Source organism: Peromyscus eremicus, chromosome 14 (assembly GCF_949786415.1).
Source record: "Peromyscus eremicus chromosome 14, PerEre_H2_v1, whole genome shotgun sequence".
Classification (NCBI taxonomy): domain Eukaryota; kingdom Metazoa; phylum Chordata; class Mammalia; order Rodentia; family Cricetidae; genus Peromyscus; species Peromyscus eremicus.
In genome coordinates, this window is record NC_081430.1 from 46594074 (window position 1) to 46619434 (window position 25361).

The 25361-nt window shown below is 43.0% G+C and overlaps 1 protein-coding gene across 1 annotated transcript in view; it reads right to left on the minus strand.

Moving 5' to 3' along the window:
- The window catches only part of Kcnk10 (potassium two pore domain channel subfamily K member 10), a 137372-nt gene that overhangs the window by 55623 nt on the left and 56388 nt on the right, over nt 1-25361 (minus strand). Inside the window, exons 2-3 of the mRNA XM_059279873.1 lie at nt 21246-21580; nt 1519-1636 (exon numbers count right to left, since the gene is read on the minus strand). Coding sequence (XP_059135856.1) covers nt 1519-1636; nt 21246-21580 — 453 coding nt within the window. The remainder of the gene's footprint in view (nt 1-1518; nt 1637-21245; nt 21581-25361) is intronic.

Consider the following 25361-nt stretch of genomic DNA (forward strand, 5'->3'; position numbering starts at 1 on the left):
ATGTTTATGTCACACATAACTTTTTTGATTTCACTAGTGTAGAAGAACATAGACCTTATGATTAGATATTAAAACAAAAACAAAAATGCATGCCTCTAAAACAACCCTCACCTCTAAAGTGTGCCCACACTGTAAACCAAAGTTAAGAGCTTTTTAAAAGGAGTATCTGGGCCTCAGAGAGAACCAAAGTAGAAAGATCCTCCCAAAAAGGTTAAAGCCACCTCAGAGTCTCCTCCTGACACTATCTTCTGAGTTCTAGAACCACAGCTGTGCACCCTCACCTCCAAACTCTCCAAGAGCCTCTCCTAACTCCTGAGGGTGATTTCCAGCCAGACAAATGACGAGGGGAAGCTAATATCATCTAATGATTAGTAAACTAATAAAAAGAAGAGATGCACCAACACTTACACAGGTTAACACAGAGCAAGTGTGAAGGTGGGGGCTAGAGACCAGACTGTAAATCCTTCGCTCTTGCCTCCTATGTAGAATGGGTGCTGCTTGGAACATGCAAAAGGAAACAGAGATACTGGACAAGCTTACTGACTCACTCCGTGGACTAGGTAAGGGATCACGGTTATTATTTAAAGCTGACAACTCACAAAATAGAAGCCACACTAATCATTTCAAGGCAAACATTGAAAAGACAGTGTCAGCTAAATTGTGTGGTGGAGAAAGATGGGAAAGGGAAATGTCACTACTCATAATCAGGATCTAGGCATACTGGCTAATGACTAGAGCATAGAGGTTATTATATACTATTATAAAGTAATCCCTGAGACAAAAACTCACAGTATCTGAGCTTCAGAAAACATAAAAAAATAAATGCATAAAATAAGGTTGACACTGTCACCAAAAAGCAGTCATGATGCTTTATCTGAGGGTCAGCTGCAAAGAACATGTGCCACAGTCAGCTTCAGGCAGATACCCAGGTTTTATGTAATTAACCTATCGTAGGAAGATAGAAACAAAGAAAGTGGAGCCCTCTGCAAGTGGAATGGGAAGGAAGGAAGAAATCAATGCTTTTCCACTTGCACAGTGGGAAGTTGAAAAACAATCCCTAAAACTGAAAATTCTAGAAGTAGCAATAACAGTTTGATATTGAAAACCACAGACAAAGAGATGCAAGCTATTTTCTCTGGAACAATTTAAAAAAAAAACTGGAGAGGGGAAAAGGTTTTTTTTCCCCATAACCAACTTTGTAGAACATTTTCATACCACAATATATAATTCGACCAAGAAGCACAATCTTTAAAATGGAATCTGAGCACAAACAGAACAATCTGAGTTCAATTGGTCAATCTATACATTCTACTCATGCCTTGGCATTAGGCTCCTTCAGTTAAAATGCTTTTCTGAAATCTTCATCATGCTTTGGTTTTTATTGAAAGCACCCACAACAGCCGTGTTCACTTGACCAAGTAGGGAGAACCTGGCCCCACATCTTAAGAAGACCAATTCTGTCTAGCCGTTCCTCAGAAGGGCCTGCAGAGGAAAAACGATTGGTAAGCGAATGGATACCTATGGTCGTGATGACAGTTCCAGCGAAGAAAAAGGCACTTCCAAGGTCCCAGTGACTGCTGCTGTTGGAAGAGTTTCCTACTGGGCTGACTCCTGCGTTGTCAGCATCGAGCGCATGCTGCAAAGAGAGGGAAAGGCACAAGAATGGGTTAGAAGGAATTTTTTTAAGCTCCTGATACACTGCTGTACTGCTCACGAACCTGCAAGGATCTAGACACCGCCGGTGAAGCAGAGGAAAGGAAGGACATGCATCAAGGGGTCGCATACACCCGTGAAGATCACAAGATGACTTTTAAGTGGAAGAAAAGTCTAAGATTTAGAGTATTTATACAAAAGTTTATATAAATGTATATAAAACTTACAGGCGTGGGTGGCCTCAGTTATGCAAAATGCATACATACTACTGTGTGTACAGATAGGTGTCTAGCAGAATGTTCACCCAAAGTGGTCGTTTCTGGAAAGGCGGGTCATAGGTTTCTTTTACACTCGCCTTCTTTCTGCATTGTTAAAGTGCTTTCCACTGAGTTTCTTCCAATAGCACAGGAGTCTGAAACTCAGGCACCTGGTCAGACCAGCTTTGTTCTGCCTGTCATTAATACCAGGATCTTAGGTACTTTATCTCAACCTCTCTAAGCCCAATTAACTTATTTGCAAATTGAGGGTGAGACCTTCACTTGCATAGATATAAGGATTTTATGAAGTGCTCCCTTTAATATTCTTAGCCCTTGCCTGTTTTTGTTAGGATTTACCAAAGACAACCACGTGATTCAGGGACATGGTTGTTCAAGGTATAAACATCATAAAGTGAGCCAACACAAACAAAAATCACTATGATGTCAATAAGTTTACTGGGGCCACCATCATGGATGTGGCCCGTTTTTGACGGAACTGTTGTGCAGTACATAGTTATAACACCAGTTCCGTTGGTACCATTGCCCACGCTCACCCTCACACACAACTACTACTTTTTTATCACACTGTTGAAATTGTATTTGGGGGGAGGGGGTGTGCAGGCACCACAGTGCACACGTGGAGTTCAGAGAATGGCTTGAGGGGGTCAGGTCTTTCCTTCCAGCATGCAGGTTCTGGTGAGGGAACTCAGACCATCAGGATTGACAGGAAGCCCCTATTACCCCAGAGGCCACCTCACCAGTCCTTCCTTCTTTTTTCAATCAGCCTGAATGACTCCCCAGTGACCACTGGAATCCATACTCTACCTCAATATGGCCACTACATTCTCCACAGTGATGCCCCAGCCATGGGAATGCCCCCAGTCCATGGGGTGCCCCCTCACTCCCTTGTGCCTTTGATTACACTCTCCCATAAACTATGCCCACCATCCAGGGTCTAACTCAGGCCCCTCTTTTCCCCACAGCCTCAATCTATACATTACAGTTCCACAGTTACCCCCTTCCCAGCTTATGCTTGTACACCAACCCCGCATCACCCCAAACTTCATCCCCAGCTTCAGCATGAGCAGGAGGAAGATAAACCCTCTCAGGGGCCCTTCCCGAGCTGGTCCTGCCATCTTGCTTCAGGTGGGGTGCAGAAGGAGCTGCTCTCATGCATCTCAGGCATCTGCAGTCCACAATCGTGGGCTGTAATGATGAACCTTCCACCTGGGAGCTTCACAGGGCCGGCGGGGGGGAGGGGAGGAGGTGACAGAGGCATGAGCTACTTAGAGAGATTGAGACTCCAGATCCTGGGCAAAGTTGGAATTACCCCGTGTAGAGAGGGCAAGGCACAAAATAATGAGACACGTTTCTCTTTGTCCTCAATGGTGCCCATTAAACTTGGCTCAAACAGGCACATAGTGGTTGTCACAAATCAGAGGACAACTGGAAGGTCCTTATTCTCTTCAATATGAATGCTTAATGAGATCACTCAGGCTTTCTAGGACAGGGATAAGTGACCTGTTCTATAAACTGCCACACAGTGAATATTTTATTTAGCCTTGGCAGGTTACATAGTTTCTGTGGCTTATTTTTTTTCTTTCTGTTCTTTTATAAATAACTGCTTAAATATGCAAAAATATCTTTCCTACTTCAGAGGTGGTATGAAAACAAGCTATCGAATAGATTTTTGCATGCAAATAAGGCTGCCTAAGTGACAGGGTGAAGACATTCTCTGTTTAAGTCCGTAGTCTAATCCTCCTTGCCCCTAGGAACATGAAGTATTATGAAGGTGAAAGTAAGGTATGGTTTCTATCATTAATGCTAGCACCCCAGAATTTAACATCAGCTACATGGGCTGTGCACAGATGCTTTTGCCAATGGTTTGAATCAGTGTTGAGTGACAGGATTACTTATTAACGCAGTGCTGCATTCTGATCTACTGTGCATTGGTACATGTACACGTGGGTGTGCATGTATGTGTGGGGGCCAGAGGTCACCACTGGGTGTCCTCCTCTATCATTTAGCAGCTTGGTTTTTTGTTTGTTTGTTTGTCTGTCTGTTTGTTTGTTTGTTTGTTTGTTTTTTAAACAAGATCTCTCACTGAGCCTGGAGCTCAACAACTGTCTAGATTGGCTGGCCAGCAAGCTCTGGGATCCTCCTGTCTCCCCTTCCTCAACACAGACATTACTAATATATGTATGCATCCCACCTCCACCTGGTTTTTATGTGGATGCTGTGGTCCTCACACTTGTGTAGCAGGCTCTCTGCCAACCAAGCCATCTCCGTGGCCTCTACTCTGCTTCTGAGGGAGACAGGTGGGAAGGGCTAAAACCTCACTTCACTGTGCTGTGTGAGAGCTATCCAACCATGCCAGACAGTCTGAACGATGGTTTCTATCCATCCTCATTATCTATCCACCTCTGATGGCTCCACTCACAAATTATACCTCCAGGACAGTTCTCGGCCTCAGTCACTCGGGCTTCAAATCACACCACCAATACCTAGTAATTTACATCTTCCATAAGACTTGAGAGTTTATGTTCAGTCAAGTCTCACAGAGCTGCGAACTTCACACAAACATCATAAATAAACCCGGCACCACACATAGAATACAGATTTGCAAGAAAGACAAATGGGAGTGATTATTGTTACATCGAAAGATCTGAAGTAAGACGCCTTTTCAAGTTTCACTTTTCTTGAATAATGCAGTTAGTGAATATTTGATGTTTTGGCAGGTAACCCTCAAAGGGAAGTGTTTATCAACTGAAAGGGGAGGGAACTAACACTTCTCAAGCACCCGCATTGAGCCAGGTACACAAGAAGTACCACTAAGTTTATTTCTCCCCCAAGTCCCGAGAAGTTGGAATCATTCCCGCTTCAGAGATGCTGCAACAGGCATGGGAAAGTTGACTAATCCATCTGAGGTCACAAAGCCAGGAAGGAGAGAAGCCTTGACCCAAACCCCGTCTAGCCCAAAGTGGATAGTTTTGCTCCATTCTCTACACACGATACCCAGAATGCACTCCACTTCTCCTACTTCCATCCTCATGTCCACATGAAGATGAAGCATGGCCATTGTCCTAGAATGTAGGCAGGAGGGACCTCACAGGGATCAGTAACTTGGGTACTTGCAAGGAGCACCTCCCGTTGATAGCCAGCTCTGACTTGTTTCATATCTCTGAAGTAAACTCCCTTCTTTCCCCTAAATCACATATAAAATGGGCAACATACCCCAATGACCAGAGAAGAAGTTCTATGGAGATTTTATATGAGTTGCTTTGGGTATAGTGGACCCACTGACGATCTGAACTAAATCACTAGGAGCAAGACTTGGACATAGAAAGAAGGTGAAAATATGCTTTCCAACGAGCCTCCAAACTCTTGGTAAGGCTTTAAACATTTGATTCTATCTAAAATGAAAATGACTGGCCAGCCAGTGGTGATGCACACTTTTAATCCCAGAACTCAAGAGGCAGAAGCAGGTGGATCTCTGTGAGTTCAAGGCCAGCCTTGTCTACAAAGGGAGTTCCAGGACAGCCAGGGCTACACAGAGAAACCCTGTCTTGAAAAATCAAAAACAAAACAAAAACAATAGATAGATAGATAGATAGATAGATAGATAGATAGATAGATAGATAGATAAAATTAAAATTATAAACCTGGTTGTAACTGTTATTCAAATTTGGATGATCAACTCTTAAAATTGTAACTGATAAAAAATACTATATTTCTGAGGTACCATGTAATGCTTTAGTATATGGTATGCATTGTGTAGTGTTCAACTACAGTAAACATACTTATACTCCAAATTGTTATCATTTACTTAGAGTGAAACTACTTAAAAGTTTATCTAACATTTTAAAATTATATGCAATAGAGACATTGTTTTAACCAAATAGCAGTAATTCTAAATGAGTCTATGGTTTTAACATTAATTTGTATTTTAAATTAATTTTATTTAAAATTAATTTTATTATTTTATTTAAAATTATTAATTAATTTCATTAATTTTTAAAGTACTGCCCAATAGTTTTAATGGTTTGAACTCAAGTAAACATTTTATAATTAAATGAATTTTCTTTAATGCTTTTATTGTCTTTGTATTCATGCTACAAAAGTCAAGCTAAAGCTGGGTATGGGAGTATGCCCCTTTAATCCCAGAACTTGGGAAACTGAGGCAAGAAGATCAGGAGTTCAAAGCTATACAGAGAGTGCTAGGCCAACCTGGGCTTCATGGCACTATCTCTAGACAAAATAAAGGGGGGAGGGGGAGATAAGAAAGCATCCAGGATTTCGTGACCATTTGAGCATACAGGTAATGAGATGACACAGCTGAACTGTGTAGAGTTGAGTTTGAGAGACATTGTCTGGGGCTAGGGAGACAGCTCGGAGGTAAAGCACTTGCCTAGCTGTTCAAGGTTCTAGCTAGTACCTCAAAGTACCAGTCCCTCAACTCCAGTACCTCAAAATAAATAAATAAATAAATAAATAAATAAATAAATAAATAAATAAATAAATAAATAAATAAATAAAGTTGTATGTGGTGAAAATTCAACTGACATTAACATCAATTTGGGTCACAACCTCTGACTCAGTGAGCATCTTCTATTCACCTACAAATTCAACCACTATTAAGTCCAAGAGGTCTTGGGAGCAGGCAGATGGCAAGTGATGGGTAGATGATAGATGATTGGTGAATGAAGTATTGATAGATGAGAAATAGATATATCATAGGAAATGGGTAGGTGATAGGCATGTTATTGATAGATGATTCATAAATAGAAAGACAGATACATGGATGGATGGATGGATGGATGGATGGATGGATGGATGAAGAAAGAGAGAAGAGAGAGAAAGAGAGAGAGAGAGAGGGAAGAGAGAGAGAGACTACATATAGGAAGACATTACTTTATATTCTAATTCCACCCTTTGCCAAAGTTCCTCTTTGGCCCCTGAGTTGGAATTCTAGCATCAACCCAGCTGCCTAGCAAAGGGCACACTACTGCAAGTGTTTAAATGAATGAACAGGCTAAGGTAATGGACATCAGCACACAATATTTCCAGAGATAGGAAAGCATTTCTACGTCTTAGTGTATGAGATAACCATTAAATAACAACAACCACCCCACAAATACACGTGTGGGCGTGTGAAATGATTTAAAAAAAAAAAGAAGAAGAGAAAGACAAAAACAAGAGAGGAAACTGAGTTGGAGGGCATCATCTAAAAGAATCTGTATCACTCTATCTCCCTCCACCCCTATATTCCAACACCATGTATTAAGAACCACTCTGAAATTATAAGAGAGAAGCTACAGCCGCCTTGCAGAATGAGCCTGCTGTGAGGTGAACAGGGGAGGGAGAGGTGACTCCTCCTTGCACAACCCCCAGCCAGGCTCCTCTGTGAGGATGCTGGGCTGTGTAAATCACACATCCATACAGCACCAGACGCCACCCCGAGTGTTAGTGCTGCACGGGGATAAGTGATGACCCACAGGGGACCAATAACTGTCTGGGGCTTTTCTCCTATGATCTGTGTACATGGTGAGATCATCTGTTTCTCTCTCTTCTTATGAGGCACCATGAAGATAAACAACCACAGAGCCATAACCATCCGCTTGTCTCAGATTAGCTAGAGAAATCAACAGATTGGTGCCACACGCATGGACATAGACAGATAGGTAGGGCAACCATTGGAGTTATTGTCTGAACCAGGACATTTCCAGAATGACAACTAGATCTGTTAAAAATTAAACTAGAACCATAGCTCAAGTACAACCCAGGCCACAGTCATCTATATCCACAGCTCTGGGTCCCCAAGTTTCTTCATCCCTACAGGGTACCATCAGCAAAGGAACTGATGAATTGGATATTTAGTTGGGGCGGGGGGAGTGAGGTGGCATGGTGTGTGAGTATGGGAAGTGGCTTCCTATGCATACTAAAAGTGAGCATGTGTTCAGCTATGAATGGACAGAAAAAGAAAGTCCCAAGCCCCAAGCCCCATGAGAAAGGCGTAGGAAACCACATGCATTACAGTGATTCCAAACCCCAACAGTGGGGTGGTAACATGTCCTCACTCCTTTAATGATAGAGGAAGAGCCTCAGGTGAGAAGCAGAAAGATGGTATTAATTTGTTTGCCGCAATCTTTCCCCCCTTTCTCCTGCTTCAGAAGTACTTAACACATAAACATTTCATGAACTCAGCAAGGAGTATGCTGGGGCTGGGGGAGGGGAATTCAGCTGCATCAGAATAGCAAAGGACAGTGAGAGCTGGAGGAAGTCTGGAGCCATACTCAACCAGGCATGCAGCCAGGGTCAGAGGGAGACATCTTTGCCTCAGTACAGTCAGGTAGAGAATGTTATGGATGCTGCAAATATAAATAAAACCACAAACATTTGGACTGTGCAAGCCGCTCAGCTTCTGAACTTGTTTTCTCATCTATAAAATGGGGAAAAAAACTATTTCCCTTAAGAGGTTGTTATCAAGGCTTTTTTTAAAATGTATGAAACAAAGCCTGCTGGTGGTGGTGATGGTGGTGGTGGTGGTGGTGGTGGTGGTGGTGGTGCACGCCTTTAATCCCAACACCCCAGAGGCAGAAGCAGAAGCAGGTGGATCTCTGAGTTCAAGGCCAACCTGGTCTACAGAGTGAGTTCCAGGAGAGCAAAGGCTATACAGAGGAACCCTGTCTTGAAAAACAAACAAACAAAAAAGTATGAAACAATTCAGATAGCAGACTCTCATTCGATGATGATGATGATGATGATGATGATGATGATGATGATGATGATGGAAATCCCTTTCAAGTTTCTATGAGTGCACATATTAATTCAGTCCACACAATGACTGTGTATGGCAATCTCCACTACTTTGCCCATGGGACATGTGAGACTGAGAATAGTGAGGTACCTGGACCACAGCTCACGTCTGGTGGATGGCAGATCTAGCCAGTGATGCTGTTAGAATCATCAACAGAAAGATCATTGAGCCAAACTCTGGAAAGATGGATCTGTCCAGCTTGATATTTGATATTTTTCCTCACCATCTCAGATACTCAGTTCACCATAGTGGTCATACCCAGGCTGGGATATCTCAACTGCTTGTGGAAAAACTAGGAAAACAGAAAGGAAGCTATGGTCATCTTCTGCCCAGGCAGAGGATCAATGTGACATCAGACCTGAGAGGGCCTGGGAGGAGTTGACATAATTCAGAGGTCACCCTAACTGCACTACCTCAAAGCCCTCAACAGCTCCCCATTCCCCCAACCCCCAACTCACCCCTACACTCCTACAAAGAAATGTTCTCAGAAAGACAAAAGGAGAAGCACCCTGCCCCCAGGGCTAGGGTGACTATCACCATGGTGTTTATTTCCTGCTGCTTTGAATATTCAGTTATGTGCAAATATTAGCCTTTCCTCAGATCCCAGGAGAGGCAGGAGCAGGCTTTCATCAGAATTTTATATCCTGACCGTAAATCTAAAGTGAAAGCCACCTGCAGAAGGTAGATGAGCAGCAGATCTATTTATAGGATTAGAGAAACCCAGGATGAGCCAGCAGGCATATCCCTAGCCCACCATTCTAAGACAGCCTTGGCTTTCTCATGATCCCAAGTAAATCCTTTGAACAAGGGGGGAGTGAGTTCTAAAACTCAATTTATTAATGCCTAAATATAATGACTGATTTAGCTAAATATTGTCATGGTGGACCAACGACATTTGGGGGGAGCTTATTTAACTTCTTTCTAAACTGTGCCATATGATATAATAAAATTTTCCCCCTCACCTGATTGTGCAGAAGAATAAAATAAACTACAGTGGATGCACCAAGTCCACTAAGGAAACAAGGATATATGTATCAACACTGTCGACATGATCAATAAACCCTCAGACTAACTAAACATGACCCTTTCATCTCCATTTGGGCTCAGCCTCTACAAACTTAGTAACATACTTGCCAATAATGTTGAATTACTGGTCCTGAGGAGAATGTCCGATGGATGCTCCAAGGTTTCTATACTTTTAGACTATTTCTATAGAACATGAGTGTATCCAATATTGCTAATATCCAATTCATCATAAATAAATAAATTAATCAATTAATAAATAATTAGTAGTAGGGCTGGCAAGATGGCTCAGCAGATTGAGACACATGCTGCTAAACCTGATTGCCTGAGTCTGATTCCTGTAGTCCACATGGTGGAGAGAGAGAGAGAGCTGACTCCTGAAAGTTGTCCTCTGACCTCCATGTAGGCACTGTGACATGCGTGCTCCCCTCTACCAACACTCAATAAAAAAAATGTAATTAGGAGAGTAATAAGAATAAAATCAATAAATGATAAAATCACTGACTAGTCTCCATAAGCGGTGTGAGCTTAGACAGAGTATTAGAGAGAGCCTGAACTTAACAGATGATTAAAAACATGGCTAAAAGAGGACCCTGTGCTTTCGCTGCCCTTGACTCCATTGCTTGACCCCTTATTGTTCTTTAGTGTTCAACTTTAACCCCAGATTCACATGTCATGCCCTAAGCCCAGTAAAGAATGAGTCCATACATACCCCCATGTCTCTGATAAGCACAGTTTGATTATGGGCAAATAAGTAAGTTGGGACAATCAGAGACACTCTGAAGAAAGTTCTAGAATACCCTTAAAATGAATGATAGCAGCCAGCGTTCGCAATATGCTAGACTCTTTGGTTCTCATAAAAACCTTGGATAGTAGGTGGAACTCTTCTCAGTGAAAATATTCTCAAATGAGACCACCAAATGCAGAAGTAATTTGTTCGGGGTTATGGTAACTGCTAAATGGCAAGGCTAAGACAGCTTATAATTAATCTTTAACGCTAGCCCTCTCCTGTCTTCCGCAGACAACTTTCTGTTGAGCTTCTACACATTTTCCTAACCCTTGTCTGCTCTTTCACTGTGCAGGATGACAGGGACAATTCAGAACTGACATGATTGCCCACATTTTAAGGGGTTCTAAGGTTAATCTCGGTGGCCATCCTGAACCCACGAGCTTTTGCCTCTTCTCATTTCTGTTAAGAGAAAAAGAAATTTTCTCAACATAGACTGAAAACCTACTCTTAATGATAGCTCTTGTGCTCTGGACTTCAGACAGAACATGCTGGCCTAGTCCTAACACCTATGTTCAGACACAAAGTCATGATCCTGTAGAAGCCAGCGAGCAACCAATCATTACTGTCTACACCACTCACGGGTGCATGACACCATCTTAGGGAGCCTGTAGGTCAAATCTAAGACTCTCTTTCCATGAATGGGAGTTTGAGTGCTTCCTAGTTATTTAAACTAATCACATTGAACTCCATCCAAGCCAAGCCTGTCGCCTTACCCCAGGAATAGAGCATTGTGGTTTAAAAAAAAAAAAAAAGCAATTTCTGGAGCCACACAGACTTGTCTGCATCTCAGTTCTTCCTCCTACCAAAGCTTGAGCAAACTGTCTGATTCTCTGTCTCTTGGTTGCTTGCCCACTCTAAGGATGCTCATGGAGAGTGGATAAGGCACACTCACAAAACAATAGAGCAGCAAGCTCCATGCCTGTGTGAGCTAGCCATACAATTCATACTCTGCTGAAGGCTCCTGGAGGACAGGCAGTGTTTGTATCACACACTGTCTTCATACTTTTTAGAATTCCTAAAGCCTAACATGGTATCTGCTTCAGAACAAGCAGTCAAATATTAATTATCCAAAGGAATAACATGGATTAAAAATAATACGATTAAACTGTATAAACCACCATCAAAAATTCATTATCCCCCAATGTACACAGCAACACTTTAAGCAAAAGCCAACACAGGCACATTTGTGTAGAAATGCAGACTTGCTGGCATTTATTTCTGGGTTTTGCTACTATTTTTCTGAGAGTTTTGGGGTTTTGTTTTTGGAACACAGAATCCTCGTTTGGTATTCACCAGGGTCACGCCAGTTTCCATCAGCTCTCTAATATCTGGCTTAAAGGCTTGAGACCCTCTCCACAAAACAGTGATGGAACTAACAATGCTGGGAGGTGGAGGGGGGTGACAATAACAGTAATGAAGTGGAGGCTTGCACGGGCAGGCCAGGGGCTGCAGGCCTGATCTTGCACACACTGAACGATTTTCTATGTGACTGATTTGCCGACTACAGGGCAACCCCTCTGACTGTTAGTCATGAGACAGGAAAGATTATGTCACCCCTCAGAGCCCAGTCCCTGGGCACTAAAATCCCAACTGTCACTGTCAGAGGTCACTTGTCTGGGCTGGCTGGCTGAGGGACAGCCTAGGTTAAAGAAAAAGCAGAGATGACCTGGTTTGGCACTCTAAAATCACAGCCTGGCGTACGGATATCTCAGAAGCCATGTGTGGTGGTTTGGATGAAAATGGCCCCCATAGGCTCACAGGGAGTGGCACTAGTAGAAGGTATGGCCTTGTTGGAGTAGGTGTGGCCTTATTGGAGGAAATATGTCACTGGGGTGGCCTTTGAGGTTTCAAAAGCCCAAGCCAAGCCCGGTGGCTCTCTCTTCCTGCTTTCTGCCAATCTAGATGTAGAACTCTCAGCTACGTCTCCAGGACCATGTCTGCCTGCATGCTGCCATGCCTCCCACCATGATGATAATGGACTAAACCTCTGAACTGTAAGCCAGCCCCAATTAAATGATTTCCTTTATAAGAGTTGCCATGGTCATGGTGTCTCTTCACAGCAATAGATCATTGACAAAGACACCATACTTTCCTTAAAATGATTCCATTCCTAAACATGTAGAGACATGGGGGCCGGGGGAGCTACAGCCCAAACAAGACAGAAAGATCTTTGGGAGAAGCACAGTTGAAAACCAGACCAGAAATGAAGGACTTGCAGTTCATAGCAACCAAAGAATTTTCTGGAGCTGGGGACTCATCTTGCCTAGTCTGTTCAAGGCCTTGGGTATAACGTCTAGTACAACAAAAGTATAAGATTTTAAGAAAAGGATTTTTCTGGCCAAGCCACAGCAGCACATGTCTGCAGTCTCTGCACTTGGGAGATAGAGGCAAGAGGTGCCTTAGTGACCCCTTTCATCCTGATTTTATTTACAAATATTTTCATGATAATACTCACAAGGCTTGCCTCTCCCTTTAGCTACAAATATAACATGTTTAAAGCCAGGGCACTTTTGAAAGAGGTGAACAGTAAGTAACAATTACTCCAGAAACACAAAACTGGTACAGTAGATCATCTTAGTTATACCACATGGGTCTCTGATTCACCATTCTATCCCTAGGATCTAGAATCATGTCTCTGGCACACAGTGGACCATCAACCCAGTCACCGATTGAATGAATCAGTGAGCCATTAAGGTATTAGCAAATGGCAAATCCTACTGCCTTAGAAAATGATCGAGGATCGATCACGCAGTTACCCCACATTTGATTCTAAAGGGAATGCTTTGTCATCTCTATCCCTCATTTTATCTTCACAATAGCAGCTTTGGTCACTGTGACCAAAATGTCCATACCCGGTTCTCTCATGCAGTTCCCCACATCTTAAGTGCAATCCTCTTTGAATCAAGTATGGTGGATCAACCCAATAAGCATAATTAATCAGAGATCAACAGTCTAGCCCCAGGACCTTGTCATAGACACTATGGTCAAGAAGATTACGAATCCGTGAGGGAGGAAAGAGATAGTGACACATAACCAAAGGCCAGCACCCAGTCTCTCAGGAAGCCCTCCCACCAAACTGTTGGGGTGTATTTGCCCTTAGTGGGGAGGTGTTTCTCTTGATCTTGTATGTATTCCACAGGCCCGGTGTGTCTGACTAAAGCAGGTATCTAATTAAAGGGACATGCCTCTGAAGTTTAAGAGAGCAAGAGTCAAGTCTCGATTGAACCTGTTCTCACCCTGCCACTCCAGAGGTACAAGAATCCTGCCCTTTGTAAAACAGGACAGTGAGGATGGTCACCTCTATGTGCATGGAAAGAGCCACATGGAGCCCAGTAACACAGAAACTCCCCAGCACTCAACAGGCACAGCCATATCTGGATGGAATGGCAGAAGTCATAAAGCCAGCACCGCTGCTTGGCAAAGATCCAGCAGAGCTGAGCCACATGATGGCTGCCATGACACCTTTGGTTTTCATCTCTACCTGTTACATACTTGGGGCACTTTTAATATTTGTACAATTCGGGGATGTCGGATTGATGAAAAATTCCTTATGAATCATTTATGCCTTCTCCCGGGATTGCTGCTTCTAAGCTCCCCCAGGACAGTCCTGAACACACTATTCCCCATGCTTTTAAGGAGATATCTCTATCTACTTGAAGGTCTTCCTTATGCCTTGGAGGTTGTAAGACATAAAGAAGCCAGAGGTCTCTTTATGAGGCTATGAGACATTCTTGAAACATCTGTCCCTGTACTTACAGAGGAACAAGATATTCAAAACAAAGTAAACTTAAAAAGGTCAACAAGATTTGGTGGGCTAGAAGAGTTAGCCACAGTTCAGATTATAAGCCTCTTCCCACTGTACACTCAGACAACTACATGGCATACAACTCTGCCCTACATAGAGACAAATTGATGAACAAAGTATGGAGTGGAAAGATGATAAAAGTATGAAGTGTCAGGACCTCCATCTCTTAGAAAAGTTAGCACATGCAGAGCCACTGTGGTGACGTATGGCCAAGGAACAACAGAATGCCAGGATTATGCCAGAATTTGAATAATAACTGCAGCAGCATTAGCCTGAAGATTTTTCCTGGGCAGTCTGACCACTAAGAGTTAATAATACACTGCTTGGGATATGGCAAAATGCCCAAGTGGCTTGAAGATTTTGTTTTGGTCCACTGTCCTTGAAGCAACCAAAGCTACCAGCCTGAGCACAGGCTGTCATATGCCTCTAGATTCTTAAAAATAGGGTTATAGAGTTAATGAGTAAGAATGATAACTGTTTATTAATGATGTCAAAACTTGAGGGAAAATTATTGGAAATGATAACTCTGTTCTGTCATAGTTTATTAATGATGACTAAAAGGTGAGCGAAAGGAAGTGAAACACGTGTCCAAAACCAAAAATGATATGATCTATGTTTTGGAACATCATGGACATATCCCTGCTTACTAAATTCTGTATAAATAAAGAAGCACTCTGGCTGTTAGTCAGTCAGGTTGCAAGATTCTCCTGACCACCATGGCCTGGCTCACTTCCTTCCCCCACCTATTCCTTACATCCTTTGCTGAGACCTGTCCCACTGGGGATGATGCCCATATGCTTCCTCTCTGTCCATCTCTTCTAAAATGAAACTAAGAAGTATCCCATGTCTGATTCCTCCATCACCACTCTTGCATCCACCTATCTTCAGACCCTGCTCTCATCCAGAGCTGGACTCCGGCACTCAACCATACACTTAATACTCAAGAAAAGTGTCAAATGCTGCTCAAGGCCCAGATTCTGAGTAAAGCACCTGAAGCTCCACTTGGAAATGTTAAAAACCTATGAGAGGTCATGAAGGAGCTGGAGAGATGGCTCTGTGGGTAAGAATACCTGTTGGTCCTTCCAGAGGACCCAAGTTTGGTACCCAGTGTGCACTTACAGACTCACAACCTCACATAACTCCAGTTCCAGGTGATCTAAAACACTCTTCTGTTCCCCTCAAGTACACACACACAAACACACACACACACACACACACACACACACACACACACACACACATGAATACACACATGCATATACACATACACAAATACACACACATTCACACACATATGAATACACACATGCATATACACATACACAAATACACACACACACACAATACTTAATATTTAAAAAAAGAGAAATCATAAAGTAAAATCTAGTAAGAACGCTCCTGTTTGCCAACAGAGTGTCACTGGACCAGTCATGGAGGAAAAAACAGCAGGGTGAAAGCAGACACTGTCACATAGTCCACCACAGTCTGGACCAGACTTATGTCAGGCAAATGGACATCATGCTATTCTTCAGACAGAAAGACTGCCACAAACAGAAGACGCCGATGTTAAGGTCAAGCAGTTCACCAATTTATCAAGAATGTTGGCTTTCAGGCAGTGAGGTAGCCTACTGACACTTACTCTGCTGGGGTGGGACCAACCTACCCCCAAGAAATGCTTTCTAATGAGGACAAAATAAACTCTTGTTACATCCAGACACTTAGACTGGGAGAAGGAGAGAATGTCTCTCTGGTGGGCACCTTGTGCACCCAGAAACCTTCTCCTACGAAATACCTTCCCTTCAGAGTGTTTATCTGTTAGAAGGAACAGCTGCCAAGTGACCACATGAGTTCCACTGAGGACATTTAAAGCCATAAGACACCCAAGCCCTCAAATCCTGCTAAACAACTACAGCAAATCATCATCCCTACAGCCAAAGCATCCTTCCTTCCCCATGTCAGTCACTGCAGGCTCCTCATGATTTTATGCTTTGTGGATTGCACGAGGTGAATGCTTTACAGTTTTCACCAAGACTATCAGTGCACAGGCGTCTGGTGCAATTGCACTGGGAACAGGGAGATAAGCTATTATGACAAGGGAGAGTTCGGGGATAACGAAATTCTCAGGACAAAATGACTGTCATATTATTTCGTGGAAACTGTTAAGTTCAAAAGCACATTGGAGGTACCTCACTCCACAGCCAAAGAAATGCATGTGCATGGTTACCTTTGTTTATTTTGTTACATTCTTTGCAAGTCACATTGGAGAAGCAAGAGAGACAGTTGGTCAGTGAAAGAAACAGCAATTTCTGAATGCCAGTGACATTCAGGTTCTCTACCAGGCACTTATCGAATTCAGTGTTCTCTGAATCCAAGTGAGGACCAACTCCTCCCTTTACAATGAGGAGGAGCCTTAGGTTCAGTAGGTAAAAGGGCAAATCCACCCAACTCCAACACGCCTACCCTTTGCCCTCCTTTACATTACACGTGATGTTGCAATATTCTCCCTATCCATCCTCCAATCCTTCTTCCCCTTTGGTAAAAGATTTCTTTTTCTAGCATGAAATTTCTATCATGTCCCCACTTTCTACAGTATAAAATCCAATCTCCTCTGAAAGGCTTGGGAGGGTCCTTCCAAATCCAATCTAGTTTTTCACTGATTCGTCTCTACTCACCTCCTCCCAGGCATCTCAGCTCAAGCTGTGCTGACCATCATAGCTTTCTCTCAGGCCACTGAGATGCCCTTCACACCTAAAGGAACCCCCACACACATTGGTGGAGGGCATGAGATAGGCGACCAACCAGCCTGCCAATGAATCCTGCATCATTCACTCTACTACCCAGGTAATCCTGAGCATGTAACTTCACCTCCTGGTGTCTTGTTTCCTCATCTGTAGAGGAGCACCAAAGACAATCTTTATGGGATAGATAGTTGTGGGGATGAAAGGAGACAAATATCCATAAAAGATCCCTGGATTTCCAAGTCCCTGGCCTCTTAGGGCCTAACATTTTTCAAAGAGCTCCAATCTAGAGAATTCAAATCATTGGTTACATGCTTCTTCCTTCAGGTCTTTCTAATTTGTTGTTAGACTAGACTACTCCTTACGCTGTATTTTATAAGATATTTAGTGGTCTCCCTGGGTTCTATCCACTAGATATCTATAGTACATTATCGCTGCCGTGAGGGCCAGCCTCCAGCAGTTTGGGGCTTGAGGGGAGCCTATGGAGTTGGTGGACTTTTGACTTTTCTATCTGAGGAAGTAAAATTAACTCTCAGGGGCCAGTGAAGGGAGTTAAACTTAACTCTCTGGGGCCAACAAAAAAAGGAAAACACACACACACATACATACATCTCTGACATGGCCAATGGCAGTACCTCTGCTGTATGACAACCAAAAATGTCTCTACATACAGTCAAATGCTACCACAGAGGCAACCTCGACACTTCCACACCTCCCTGGGGAAATACTGCTTTAAGCCTAGGATTACAGCCCAATACTGGAGCACTTGTCTACCATCTGCAAGACCCTGGGTTCAATCTGTCAGTTCCAATAAAATCTGCCCCCATAAAAGAACTACTGCTTGAAGTTCCAAGCAAGCAAAACAGCCACATCCACCACTAGCCTCTTCAGAGCACTTATCATATGACACAGTCTAAACCCTTTCTGGTGAATTATTGCTTTAGCCTTCTAGCACCCAACGGGCAGAAGAGCTTAGCTTTTGTTGACAATAAAAATGGGAGTACAGGGAGGCTAGCAAATTACTCAAGCTGTGTCTTGGTCTCATCCTGTCTAACTCAAGCACCCAATTCGTAACTTTGTTCCCAGAAAAGTTCTGCAGCAATTCCAAGAATGAATACATAGAAGGATACACACACTGATGAAGTGACAAATGAGACTATCTCCTCCATAACAACTGTCGTTTTCTGATTCTCAGGGACAGTGAACTATCAGCCTCTCAGGGGTCCCACAGTAGCAAAATGATTCCATTAATCAGAAAATCCATCCCCAGCTTCAGCTCTTCCAAGCTATCTGGGCATTTTGTCAGAATTCTGCTGTTGTGAATATTCTCTATTTGTTCTCAGTAATGTAAACTATGCCTTCCAGCTTTGCTTTATGACAGTTTCATGCAATCTACACATGAAATCTAAATTTCTATTCACTGGTCACTCCTTCCCAACTACGGGGAGATGCAATAATATTTTTCCAATAGATCACAGAAAACTCTTCCAAATGTGAAGAAAAACCACTTTTACATATCATGCTTCTTAGAAGCTCTATATCCAGTGCAAGGCAGGGACAAAGTGTGAAGTTGTTGCACTGGTCCACAAGCATGGATGCTTGCATACACATCAAGTCCCAAGACTTGAAGGACAAATCCAATGACCTTATTCCTTACTGGCAACATAATGTAGCAATTAAAACTACTTAATGCGTATTGAGATAAAGACTGTAGCTAGACATGAAAATAAACCCTTATGTCATAGCAAACAGACTAGAAAATATCCCAGGTCTAAGTCTGATACTCAATGAGTATGGACAGAAGAAATAGAAAATTCTTTCTGATACATACAAGGCACTCCAGGACTTTTCTACTTCCTAAATAATGGAAAAATTGAATGCAGGCAAGTATTTGAGAGAGAATCAAGTTCATCATAGAACAAGGTTTGTGGACTCAATGAATGAGGCAGGTTACTACCCTTTACTCTGAATCCCAGATAGCTCTGACACTTCAGTGCTTAGGAAGTTATGCAATAACTTTTAGAATTTGTTTCTTCACTTAACGAGTGAGGATAATAATGCCAACATAGAACACAGAGTTAGTTCCATCACCATGAAAAAGATCCAAAAATGTCAACTTAAGAGAAGAAAGAGTTATTTGGGTCACAGTTTGGGAGGTGCCATCCATGGTTGCTTGACTCCATTATTAGAGGTGTGTGCTGAGGCAAAAGAGCATGAAAAGAAGTGTGTAGAGGGGCAAAAGCTGCTCATCTTCTGGTTGCTAGGAAACTGGGAGACAGGACAGAAAGAGCATGCCAAGACAAGATCTACCCCAAGACAAGCAGGCCCCGACCAACCTACTCCCTCCAACAGTCATCACCTCCTAGTTTTCATCATCTCCCAGTAATGCCATCAAGGTATGAATCCATCAATGGATCCATCCACTGATGAGATTCAGTCCTCATGATACAGTCACTCTTAAAAGTTCGCCAATTGTCAACCAAGCCTTCAGTTTTTAAGCCTTTGGGGATACATCATGCCCAAACCAGAGGAATCATTGTAGTAAAGACTGAATGAAATAATATATGTAAAGTGCCCACTTCCTAACAGGTGTATATAGCACTTTGTCAATGGTTATAATATCACCTTAGGTATATACACACCTCATATAGAAGAAGAATCATAGAGATAAACAAATCATGTCCCTACCACATACCATGTGTAAATGTAATTATACTTTTACTTAAAAATGCTTCACAATTGCTTCTCCCATTCTATCTGGTATAGATGGTCTCAGATTCTATATTAATTTGTACAACACAGTGCTAACACAGATCTGGCAGCTTTTTTCACAAAAGGCAGAGGAAAAAATGGTAAAGATATCCAAAGAACTGAATTATTATAATTATAAAAGAGTTCCAAGAAACACTGCCCTTGGATTTTGAAGTTTTATTTTTAATAAAAACTGAAGAGAACCATTATGAGAGCATATTTATTCAGAGAGAAGGGAGGTTGTTCTCCAACTTATTTAAGAGGAAGTCATACCGTCAAGACAAATTAGAAAGACTATCTACTCTGAGGGTGCCAACTCACACACAGCCTCTGAAGTCCCCTGCCCTATCCATGATATTTGAAATAAGTGAATAGGCCAGCCCAGATCTGTAAATGCTCTACAATCCTGGGCTGCTGTGTTCACTGGAACTCTAAGCACAGGACCCCAGAGCCAAAAGGAACTGTACAAGCAATTCTTTCCACCACTTTCCTTCCAAACTTTAGAAACCCAGGAAACAGGGGAGGCTCTCCCTTGTCTCTGTGAGTTTCACCACCTTCCCCTTATTCTTCCCAGCTCAAGAGGCTGCCTGAAAGGGAGCCCTAACTTCAGCTTCTGAGGCATCTCACCTCCTTTGCCTACAAACCATTTCTCCTCCTCAAGCTTCCAGACTTCTCCAGCCTGTTCCTTCCACTCCCACCACCTCAGATGACCCTTGGCTTGTCACTATCCCCAGCCACCCCGGCAAGCCCACCCTACCTCTGTTGAGGCTGGTTGGCTCCCCAGTTCTCTACCTCCGTGTTCTAGTGGAGCTTTCCCCCACTGATATGTAGAGACTGTAAAGGGCTTAGTACTGAGTCTGGCATGTTTTAAAACAAGCAGTCTGGTGACTAGTGTTACTCTGATTTTCATTATTTCTCCCCCGTAAACCCACTCTATGATCCATAAATACCTTCTTCATCCACATATCTGCAGACTGTTTCTCTCTTTCTCTCATATTCCTTAACCCTGAATTGGTTAATACATCCATGCTTATTTACACTTATTCCTTTCTTTGACTTATAGGGCACCCTCTTATCCCAGCTCTTTCCCTAAAAGCTCAGACCAGAGTTAATCAGCATGTATTAATGGACTTGAATTTGAAAAATCTAAAATCCTTTCACCTGCTGCCACCTCTGGCCACCAAATCTGAAAACACAAGATACATCACAGGCTATTCCCATGTCATAGTCCCTCTTCTCCCACACTGGCATACCCCTCACTTGCTGACTTCTTTAAAGTATGGCATGTGTGACCTCCCCAGAGAAGATTTCCCTGATCACCAAAGACAAAACTTGGTGACCCACAAAGGCACTATCTACCCCATGATCCAACACCAAAGGTTGCTGTATGTTAGACACGTTCCCAGCTCACCTGGATCAATGTCTCCAGCTCCTGGGGGCTCACACAGATATGATCTCTCAAGAATTCTGCCTTCTCCAAGGCGATGGTGTTCTTCTGACTGCTCTCAAAGGGCTGTTCCAACGCCCGGAAGACAAGGCCACCTGTGACGAGGTAGACCACTACAACCACAAAGATGGCAACCACTGTTTTCCACTTCATAACTGTTTGCAGGCCTCCCTGGGAGGCGCCTTCCATCCTGGCTACCACCGTGGCTCGGGAGGAAATGGAGAGGCGGGGAAGCGGATGGTGCCCGTTAGTGGCGCTCTTGGGCTGGCACACTGGTGGAGCTGCTGCAGGTACGGCCACTGAGGAAGCAGGTAGAGAAGAGGAGAGAGTTTGTTTATAAATACAAAACACTAAACTCATCAGAAACAAAGAACAGATGCCTTCCTTCAGCAGCTTTTCCAAATGTAAGGATGAAAAACTAGTTCACCAAGCCTGCAGCTGGGGGATTTGATCAGTTGTTAAGTACCTGGTTTTTGTTGTTTTTAATGAGTTCTTAAAAGTGAGCATCAGGAGTCTTAATTCTAGAGGGAAAACTATCAGTGAGTTAGAAACATTTATATTTTCCTACAAGGATCCAAACTGGAAAGCTATCTATATTTATTTGTACCTCTTCTTCTCCCTCGGCTCCCATGTTCAAACATGTACAAATCATCATATTTGAAAAACAAGCCTGTTATTCAGGCTGAAAAAGAGTAACTGGAAGAGGGATCCACCTATTCTGTCCAAGTACAGAAGCAGAGAAGAGATGGACATCCAGTGACTTTAAAAGCCCACCTTGGAGACTGGGGAGATGGCTCAGGCAGGCATGAGGACCTGAGTTTGGATCCCCAGCACCCACACAAAAAGCCAGGTACAGTGGCCCACATCTGTGGCCCTAGCACTTGGAGGGTGGAGACAAGCAGACGCTTGGTTTGTTGGTCAACCAGTCTATCTAATCGTTGAGTTTCTAATTCAATGAGACACCCTGTCTCAAAAAAAATAAATAAATAAGTAAAGAACAGTAGGAAACACCTGTATTGACCTCTGACCTTCACACCCACACAGGCACACATATCCACATGCAAACAAATCCACATACAAACACATATTCATTATTCATACATACACTTCCCCTGCTGAAACACACACACACACACACACACACACACAAAAAAAAAAAAAAAAAAAAAAAAAAAAAAAAAAAAACCACAGAGAGATGGGAGAGTGCATAATTAAAAGCCTGTCTTCTCACAAAGTGAAACAAAGAAGCTGATCCCAAGCTAAGGAAGAAAGGTCAAAGGTCAGGCACAGTAGAGAGGTTTGGGACTTGAGGAGATAGGTGGCTGTAATTGGGGAAGGAAGCAGCGAGAGTGATGGTTTATGTCAATTAGCCCTCTTGCCTGAAAAAAAATAAGAAGAATAAAATGGATCCCAAGTGCATTGCCTAATAGAAAATGCAATGACTTTGGTGTAACCACTCCTGAGCTATTAGCGAAGGAATTTTTTCCTCCTGTTGTCATCCAATAAGAAGCCACTGGAAATGAAATTTCCCCTGGTGCTCAGAACACAGAACTTGTTAAGGTCCCTGGTTCTCTATAAAGGCAATTTCATTACCTTAGAACTAAATACATTAAGCTGCCAGTTGTTCTGCCAGAGCAGGAGGTTGGAGGTAGTGCCATGAACTACAGAGATCTGTCTGGTGTGGCAACTTAGATATGTTCTTGCTTTGATTATCCTGATTCTCATCATGGCCTCTGCTTGGGCCACACGCTGGCTGTTGTGTAAATAAGATATTAGTGCATACATATGGCAAATAATACTGCCCCGGGGGGCTAAGCTGCTCCATCTCTATACTGGGGCTGTCAAGGTAATTCTGTCATGTCAAACATCCTTGAAAATAGGCCCAATCTTGCCCATACCTGTCTAGAGGGGTGGTTGCTTAGAAAAATCTATGTCTATAAATATCTGCTGTCCTAGACCCTAGAAATCAGTTTTTCTCTTTGAGACCAGGCTGACCATCCTTTTGCTAGATATTACTCTGTTCAACAGTTATTTGATATTAATTTCCTTCTTGGACTTAACATGAATAGAAAATTCTCCATAGTCTCCAAACTGTCTATAAGTTAGAATCATCCAGTTAGGCATTATGTTCTTTGACCCTCCTCTAAAGACATTGAACTCAGGTTCCCATTTGCCCTTGTAGACCCCAACGAGAGTCTTTTTTTGTCTAGGACAGTTTTCTTCAGCACTGCCTGAACTTCTCATCCATTCTGTCTCTCCATTCATGGTGACAGCCTTATGCAGGCCATTGGGGCATGTCTTGTCTAGACCAACCTCATAGCCTCGGAAGTCACTTCCCTATTTCCACTTCTACCCAACTCTGGCCCCTTAATCTTGAGTTAAACCTTGCTTCTTGAAGTGCCTCTTCCCATCTACTCCAAGGTTGGCAGAAAAAAAATAGCCTCCAAAGATACCCACATCTTAACTCCAACAGCTGTGAAAACATTACCTTACATAGCAAGATGTGATTAAAGATCCTGAAGTTAGGAGATTATCCTAGATTGTAGGTGTCGTCACAAGACCACATGACAGTAATACAGGGGGGAGAATAAAGGCAAAAGCAGAGGTTGAAATCATGAAGCTGTGAGCCAAGAGATAGGATCCCACTAGAAAATGCTTCTCCTCTACAGCCTCCAGAAGAAACCAACTAATTATAAATTGCTGTTTGAGGCCACTATGCTTGTGAGCATTCATTAGCAGTCCCAAGAAATAAACATACTTCTGTTAGATTTGTCTCCCTGGCCCAGCACCCACTGCCCCAGGCTACTAACACCTCCCAGATTCCCTCATTAGACTAAAAGATCTACGGAGTCAGGCTCCATATCAGCCCCCTCACTTCTCTGTCCCCAGGGACCAGTACAGTGTCTGGCACACAGTAGGCAGCCAACCAGTGATGACTTGGAGAAGGCGATAAAGATGGCCCAAAGGAGAGTTGGCACAGTGCAATTACATACACGATGCAGACAAGCGCTGTCAGACTAAATATAATGACGATGCACCGGTACGGAAAAGCAGGCCCTCGGACACAGCACCACCACACAGCAGCCCAGAATCTGCAAACTCATACCCACATGGTTCTCAGCACAAAGCTGCCTCCTTTGTGAAACCCATCTGGACTCTTCCGTGCAGACTCACCAGCCTGTCTCCACAGCCTCTCTTTCCACAAGCCTGCAAGCTCTTGGAGTCAGAGATCATCACTCTTTCTTCTTCTTTGTTTAGACAGCTGTGGGCTCCCTATGTAGCCCAGGCTAGACTGACTCTCGAAATTCTCCTATCTCTGTCTCCCAAATGCTGGGGTGAGAGGTGTGTGCCATGACTCAGCGGTAAGTCCATCTTCAGTTCTTGGTACAGCACCAAAGAAAGGGTGCTTTTTTTTTTCTTATTGCTGTCATTGTTAGTAGTGATTATTTTAAACTACACACAATCACAACCTCAGAATTACCACCACAAATAAGCATTGACATGAATTACCTCAACAATAAGCATTTCCTTAACAGTGAATGGGCCCCAGAGACTAGGCAAGGTGCCTCCTGCCTCCTTAGACAGCTGATGAGGTTCCCCACTTCCAGAGTTCGGAAAGTTGCTATGTGGCAATATATTGTCCTGTCTCTTCCAGGCTGAATCCTGAGACATCAGGCCATATATTGGATCTTTTAATTTGTGTTGTGCCCTTGGTTTCCGTTCACATGTAGATAGATATTATCCAGGTTCTAAGTCTTAAATTTCAAACAAGGCTGACTAAGGGAGACCAATCCTTGGCGACCACAACCACTTCCCACCATGGGCAACTGAACCATCTGACATGCCCAACCCTAACCACCATACGTTCCACCTCTTCTTAGTGCCCCCCCATAGTCCTTTTACTGATGTCCCAAAAAGCTCCAAAGCAGGCAAAAGCAGTCACTGCACCATACTCCAAAGAAGTGGATCCAAACTCCTTGAGGAGGGGAGTATGCTATGATTAAAACAAACGTGTAAATTAAATATTAAAATGTTAAACTTAAGGGTAAATAAATAATCTTGCAGCTGGACATGAGATAG